At 59.7% G+C, this 7,480-nt stretch overlaps 1 protein-coding gene across 1 annotated transcript in view; it reads right to left on the minus strand.

Annotated features, from left to right (window-relative positions):
* Positions 1-569: 569 nt before the first annotated feature.
* Positions 570-7,480, minus strand: part of FOXP4 (forkhead box P4) — a 34,494-nt gene continuing 27,583 nt past the window's right edge. The window contains exons 6-13 of the mRNA XM_029962508.1: positions 7,050-7,133; positions 6,475-6,676; positions 6,297-6,373; positions 5,975-6,076; positions 1,797-1,918; positions 1,604-1,670; positions 1,097-1,263; positions 570-880 (exon numbers count right to left, since the gene is read on the minus strand). Coding sequence (XP_029818368.1) covers positions 736-880; positions 1,097-1,263; positions 1,604-1,670; positions 1,797-1,918; positions 5,975-6,076; positions 6,297-6,373; positions 6,475-6,676; positions 7,050-7,133 — 966 coding nt within the window. The 3' untranslated portion in view covers positions 570-735. The remainder of the gene's footprint in view (positions 881-1,096; positions 1,264-1,603; positions 1,671-1,796; positions 1,919-5,974; positions 6,077-6,296; positions 6,374-6,474; positions 6,677-7,049; positions 7,134-7,480) is intronic.

Here is a 7,480-nt window from a genome sequence, read left to right on the forward strand (position 1 = left end):
CAGGAGCCCCCACCAGCCCGTGGAAGGCAGAGCCTGGGGAGGCTGCTCTGCTTGCCAGGTAGTTTAGCAACTGGCCAGAGGTGACAAGGCAGAGGGGACCCCGTCCCACTGACGTGCCAGTCCTTGTCCTTCCCCAGCTTCGAGACAACGGTGCGAGCCCGACATCCAGAGCACGGCAGAGGGCTTAGCCCCGATTCTGCTGTTTCTTCCCCCAAAGCTGGCTGGAGGCAGCACACGTGGGCAGGGTCCACGGTCCCTCCTAGTGCAAAACCCACCGGGGGCCCGAGGGACGACAGTGGGTTCCTGCCATCGCTGCCTCGGGGCGGCCGAGCACCGGGAGGAGGGGACAGAGGTGCCTTCCCTGCGCCCGCCGCGCACGGGGAGGGAAGGAAGGGACCATTTCGGACAGAAACAACCTACCATCCTCGTTCACCAGTCACTAACCAAGGGAGGAGGGGAGAAAAAGTCCAGCTCTTGGGTTTCTGCTTCTCGTGCCACGGGACGTGCCCGTGGCAGGGTCGGTCAGTCACCAGCTGCAGCGCGGGGCAGTGGGAGCGCCGGGGACGCGCCGGCAGCAACGGGTCGTTGCCCCAAGGAAACCCTTTTGCTTTGTGGAAGTGCCTTTAAAGAACAGGTTAACGCCGAAGGTCACCTTGGGGAGGTGGGAGCGTCGCTTGGTCTCCGGCCGGGAGGGTGGGAAGGGTTTGCCCCTCGGTGGGGAGGAGGAAGGAGTCCTTAGGACAAGTCTTCCACTGGCAGCTCCTCCTCCAGGTCCCTGTCGTCGGGAATCGTCACATTCTGGTTGGTGGTGGCCATCAGCGACACAGGTCTGCTGTCGTCCTCCGCCTCGGCTGGTTCCTCCTTCACGTGCACTGGGTGGCTGTGGGGAGGGAAGCCTTCAGCCTCGGGGGGCTGCTCCCCCCCAGCCACAACCTCACAAAGCTCTTGGTCCAAAACCCTCCTCACCCAGGGGACAGGAGCCGTGGGAAGCAACAAGCAGCTCTTGGTGCCTGATGTGTCACCATCCTTTAGCTCCAAGCCCTCCAGCACCCCAGTGCCCCCCGCCAGCGCCGTCCCTGCCGTCCCCCAGGCTGACCTGTACTGCTGCGGGGACAGGCGCGGGCTGTTGCTGCCGTTGCTGTTGACCTGCTCCACGGTGCTGCTGACGTCGTCGTGGCCCACGTGCAGCATGGCACTGGCCGAGCTGGTGTTGATCATGGTGGGGCTGTTGAGCAGTGGGAAGCTGCTCTCTGCCAGCGCAGCCTGCAGGGGCATCACAGAATCAGAATGGTTTGGGTTGGAAGGGACCTCAAAGATCACCAGTTCCACCCCTTGCCATGGGCAGGGACACCTTCCACCAGACCAGGCTGCTCCAAGCCCCTCTAACACTTCCAGGGATGGGGCAGTCACAGCTTCTCTGGGCAACCTGTGCCAGGGCCTCCCCACCCTCACAGGGAAGAACTTCTTTTGTATGTCTAACCTAAATTTCCCGTTTCAGTTTGAACCCATTCCCCTTGTCCCTCACTACAGTTCCTGATGAAAGAAGACCATGGAGGGGTTTTGTGCCCCCGTGTCCCAGTCAGGGACAGGACGGGGTCCTTACCTGGTAACTTGCATTAAGTGCTCCGTAACCGAGTCCTGAAATCATATTTTTGACTAAGGTCGGACTCCTGCAGAAAGAGAGAAAGCAGAAGGACGTGGGGCTGAGCGCTGCTGGCCTGGGGACAGGGATGCTGGTGGCAGGGGCAGGTGTGAGCACAGCTCCCAGGCTGTGTCCGTGGCAAAGGAGCACCCACCCTGTCATCTTTGGTGGCCTTCGCTTTTGGTACTCGTGCTCGTCCACGGTCCACACGGCTCCCTTGACGTTCTCCACGCGCACGAAGCACTTGTGCAGGCTCAGGTTGTGGCGGACGGCGTTCTGTGGGCAGAGAGGGCAGGAGCTCAGTGGCATGACCCTCATCCCACTGCCCAGACCCTCCTCTTCCTCACCATCCTCCTCCTTGGCCAGCCCCGCAGGTCCCCACAGCTCCGGGCTGTCCTGGCCACCCCGACGCTCCCCCCCAAAGCCACCCAGGCTGCTGTGAGTGCTCCCCCACTCCACCAGCACTGAGGGGGTTGAGTTGTCGAGCCCCCAAACCACACATGGGACATGACCCCGTTCTGAGGACCTTGGCCAGATGCTGAGGAAGAGGGGACAGTATGGAACAAGTGACAGCAGCGAGGACTGGGAGCAGAACCACCCTCTCTGCTCGGCAAAGCCAGCTAATCTTTCCCTTTCTTTTCCTTTCCCCCACCCTCCCCTTTTGGTCCTTTCCCTCCCTTTCTTCTTTACATCGACCATCTTTACATTTCTAAATGTAAAATAAAGAGACACACACGTAGGCAGACAGCACAGCCCCGAGAGATACCAGCTCCCTTTTCCCCTTCCAACTCCCTGCCATTTGCTACTGCCCCTATTTCATTACCAATTTTAATTTGCCTCTAATTAAATCCTGTGTATTTTTCCGACTCACTTGCTAATCCATGAGGGAGGCAGGAGGCTGGAGTGGAATCTCTCCGAGCTATAATTACAAAGGGCCTAATCACGCCGGGGCTCTGCCTTTGAATAAATTTCCTTGCATTAAGGTTCTCAGATTCTCTGCCTTGCAAATGAGAATGACCCCAATTTCAGGAAGTTGGCCTCGGAGGGTTTTTTTTTTTCTCCCCTTTTTTTTTTTATTTCGAGTCCTGATTCGTGATGAGAGACTAATTCGTTACGCTAAAACATTAACAGCAATTTAAAAGGTCGAGCGAGGGCTGGATAAACAAAGGAGTTGGCCAGCACAACAAGGCCAGAGGAGACACAAGGACTGAGCCCCCCCCCGCGCCAGCGAGTGCCAGAGCGCCCAGAACCTCATCAGATGGCACCATCACCCCTTTTGCTTCTCATTTAAGGAGAAAAACAAACAAAGCTGGGCTCTTCCCTTGTCCTCCATCCATCCCTTCCCCCCCAGACCCCTCCCTCCAGCCGTGCCACAGTGCCTGGTGCTGACACCACGGCTGGGTGACACGGTGACAGGCAGCAGGGCCGGGCTCTGGCTCCTCTGGCCCTTTGCAGAGCACAGTCCAAAGGGGAAACTTTGTAAGCAGCTCTCAGGGCTCCTGGGGAAGGAGATTTGGGCCCAGCCAGTGCTGTCTGATGTGATTTTTTTGGGGGGAACCCCTGCAGGACCCCACAGATCGGGAGCTGACCCAGCATCTCGGGTGTGGCTGAAGCCAGGTCCTGGGGTCCCAGTTCAGAGCCACTGTCACTGTCACCCAAGGGGACACGCTCCATTTGGGCCATGCCCTGCTGGGAGGCACCACTCAGCCTCAAACCCCGTGCTGGCATCTCCCAGGGTCAGGCTGCACATCCCAGGGACCTGGAATTCCAAGGAGGACCCTGAAATCCATGGGGGAGCAGGACAAGCCCCTGTCCCCCACTCTGTCCTCGCACCATCCCCTGCCTGGGGTCTGAAGTCCAGCCAGGGCTGGGGCCTTCCACTGCCCTTGAACCCCTGTCCCAGTGAGCAAACACAGGACGTCCCTCCCTGGCTGGATCCTGCCCACACTCCCCTTCATCCTCCTCCTCCCTGTGCAGGGGGCTCCTCGTCCAAGCAATGCCCTGACTGCAGCCACGAGCGTGGCAAAGCAGAACCTTCCCTGCCCACAGAGACACAGGCCCAGCAGTGCCCACATCCCCCTCTCTCCCCGGTGACAACCCCCTGCTCTGAAGCACCCGGGTGGGGATGTGCCTGCAAAGGCTCCAGTGGAGGTAAAATAAATCCTGGCAGTGGGCAGGATGCGGCTCAGCACCCCCAGAGCCTGGGATGCCCCATCCCTGTGCTGGGTGTTGGGCAGGGTGCTGTGCCCAGGACAGGGAGGAGGTGCCAGGTGAGCCCCCCATGGCATAGGATCCACCCCCACGGTGCCTCAGCCCAATGTGGCTTTTGTGTTTCGACAGAGTGTTTGTTCAGAGCCAGACCTGGCTGCTCTGTTTGCTTCTCATCTCTCTCCTCTAATGATGTTTGCTTTACACCCTCCACCCACTCCCTGGGCTGTGCTGGGGGCTCCCTGTGGGTCCCCCCTGCTGTGGGCATGGGGCACCCACCCTGGTCCCCATCCCAGGGGAGCTCCAGGAGATGAGGGAGAAGCCGCAGCAGAAATGGTGGTTTTCAAAGAGAGGAAATACACAATTTTTTCCAGCGTATCCCACTCCTCCAGAAGAAGCCTGACCTTGGACAATGGAAGTTATGAAGAGAAGTATCCCCCCCTCCAGCTCTTTTTAACCTCCTGCCATCCCCTTTGGCGATAGAACAGGAAAAAATGAAGAAAAAAACCAATGGGAAGCAGAAGGGCTGGGAGATGCCCTTCTTCAACCCTGCCCTTGGTAACACGGGGTGCAGGGAAGCAACAAAAAACCTCCCAAAATATTTAATCCTTCCAGCTAATAAAAAGGTGGGAAAAAGACATTTCACTTGCCATTCTCTGATTCCAGAGAGGGGGAAACTGAGGCACGGAGCAGGTGAAGTGTTGCCCTGGACAGTGCTGGGAGCAGTGATGGCCACAGTGGGCTCTGCCCCAGTGCTCCCCATTGCTGCCCACCGTGTGCCCAGTGTGGGGTGTCCCAGGCCGGGGTGGTGGCAGTGGTGGCAGCAGTGGCAGTGGCCAGTGATGCTCGTGGTGCACTTGCAGTGCTGGCTGTGTGCAGCGAGGGGCACTCCAGACTGACACAGCCCGTGGCCAGCCCCAAAACTGCCCCAGCACCCGGCTGCTCCTGCCCAGCCCCATCCCAGTGCCCTCCTCCTGCCCGGCGTGCCGGGATGCTCGTGCTGAAGGCAGGGCCCACCCAGAGTGCTGGGGAGCCAAAATCCCTGCTATTCACCCAAAAGTTTTCTGCAGATCCCAGCTCGGATCTGCCACAGCGACACACGGGGGCCCTGGGCTCAGGGAGAATCGATTCCTCCTCCTCAACCCTCTCAAAATGCTCCATCTCGCTTGCACCTCGCTGATTCTAATTATTTTTATTTTAAACTAACACGTGTCCCTCTGCCACTTCACTCCTTGCTGCCCTGGGCAGGAGGGAGCTGAGCTGTGCCTCGGTAAATACATGCAGCAGGAAACAATAAATAAGTAAATCTTCCCTGGTCGAGGCAATAACTGAATCACAGAACTGCTCCTTCCACAGCTCCCTGCTCCTCTGAGATGTGTTTTCTCAAATCTCAATTTCTAAATAACCAAGGGGGAAGCAGCCCCAGCACCCACGTGCTGCCCCCAAATTCACCTCCATCAGCCCAGGCTGGTGACAAATGGCTACTCAGGCACAAAAACTTTCAGTACCTGCCTGTACAGCACCGTGCACCGGGTGGGGGGACCTGACGGGCACAGGCACCTGCTTGGGGTCTGGCAGAGGAGTTCCCCTTGCTGATGGTCCCCCTGCCATCCCCACTCTTCCTCCATCCCCCTGGCCCAGCACCTGCACCCCCAGCCAGCACTGAGGCCCAGCCACCTCATCTCTCAGAGTCACCTGCCCCCAGGTTATCATTAACCTTCTTTGTTACTTCAAGTGTCTCTCTTTTGTCTCTGCCCTTCTCCTCCAGCCTCAGCTCCACAGAAAAGCCCAGCACAGGGATGATGTGCCCTCACAGACCAGGGACGCATTTTGGGTAGGGAAAATGGGGGATTTATCCATAAAATCATCTCCTGCACCATCTCAGAGCTGTGCAATGAACTGGTCCTTTACCAGAGGTGCCCACACAAGCTGGAGCATCTCCTGCAGCAGGGAGTCCCCAGTGGGATGGGGTGAGCCTGGGTGGGATGGGGTGAGCCTGGGTGGCATGGGGTGAGCCTGGGTGGGATGGGGTGAGCCTGGGTGGGATGGGGTGAGCCCGGGTGGGATGGGGTGAGCCCAGGTGGGATGGGGTGAGCCCACGGTGCCAAGCAGGGCTGCTCTCACCTTCCAGGTGGCCGTGTTCCTCCGGAAGTAGGCAAACATCCGCGTGAACCAGTTATAGATTTCATTCAACGTTAGCTGCCTGTCGGGGGTCTCCAGGATGGCCTGGGGAACCAGAGAGGGGACAAGAGCATCACTCACAGCGCCCCGCTGGGGTTCGATGCCCATCCCCTGGTGAGGCACGAGGGGCAGAACAGGGGGTTCAGTGGATGTGGGGGCTCACCCAGGACAGAGAGGGTGGGGGAGAGCACAGCTGTGCCCGAGGTGCCCCACAGGCAGGTCTCGGGGTGCAGAGCTGGACCCCAGGGCACGGGGAGCCACTGACCTGCCGGATGAGCGAGGCGTACGTGAAGGGCGGCCGGACGTCGGCGTTCTTGTAGAACTCGTGATTCTGTGCAAGCTCTGGGGGGCGACAGGAAAGGGGAGGGCGAGGGGTGAAGGGACCTGCTTTGGCAGCCAGGGACTGCAGCGTGGAGGGTGCTGAGCCCCAGCCCGGAGCTCACCTGAAGATATTGGGGTGCAGAACTTCTCCGAGTTCCTCCTGCGGATGGGCCCCACGTTGTGTAAAGTGGAAGAGCTGATGACGGAGGGGCCCTGCCGCAGGGGGGTGATGGGCGCCGTGGCTGAGGTGGGGGGATGAGGTAAACCGTCGGGAAACGTGTCGGAAGTGCTCTTGGAGAGGGTGGCACTGGAGACCAGGTTCAGCTGCACAGACAGGGGGGAGGCAGGACGGGTGGTTGGGAAGGCAGGGGCTGGGAGAGCCCCCGGCACAGAGGGAGCTTGGGAGGGCTGAGCTGGCTCGTGCCCCAGAGCAGGCAGGGAGGGGCTGGCAGGGGGGACACTTGCTGGGCTTGGCAGGGATGGGATGCAACCAAGGGATGGGGATGCAACTGCAGGAGAGGACACAACCATGGGATGGGATGCACCTACAGGCCTGGATACATCCATTCTGTCCATCCCACAGAGCCCACCCAGTGGTGACCATGCACAGGGCAGGGGGGGAACAGCAGTGAGGGGGAAGAGGAGGAGAGGGGGTGGCTGTGAGGACGTAGAGGGCAGGAAGGGGACTCACGCTTACAGGCTGGCTGAAAGGCTTTGGCTCTGAAGGTCTCATGTGAAGATGGGCCATCATTGCTTGGAGACGCTCGCTCTCCTTGGCCAGCTGTGGGAGGCAAGGAGCAGGAGGGAGATGGTCAGGCAGTGCCCAACTCACTATGGAGGTGCCTGTGGCCTGGAGGAGCTGCCAATGAGCCCCCAGCCCTGGTCTGGGTAGGCAGCCCAGACCCTCTGTGCCTTCCCAGGTGCCACCTCCTGCCTGATGCTGGTTCCTGAGAGTCCCAGTGGGGCTGTGGCTCCATAGGGGCTGCAGCACCCAGTGTGGGGGGCACGGGGGCCATTCCAGCTCCATGTGTGCAGTTAGATGAAAAATCTACGGTGAAAGGGAGCCCCTTCCCATCCCTCCATGCTGCCACTCACCAGCGAGGCCCCCCACCACAGCCCTCACGCTCC

Source organism: Manacus vitellinus, unplaced genomic scaffold (assembly GCF_001715985.3).
Source record: "Manacus vitellinus isolate BGI_N305 unplaced genomic scaffold, ASM171598v3 scaffold_47_pilon, whole genome shotgun sequence".
NCBI classification, from domain to species: domain Eukaryota; kingdom Metazoa; phylum Chordata; class Aves; order Passeriformes; family Pipridae; genus Manacus; species Manacus vitellinus.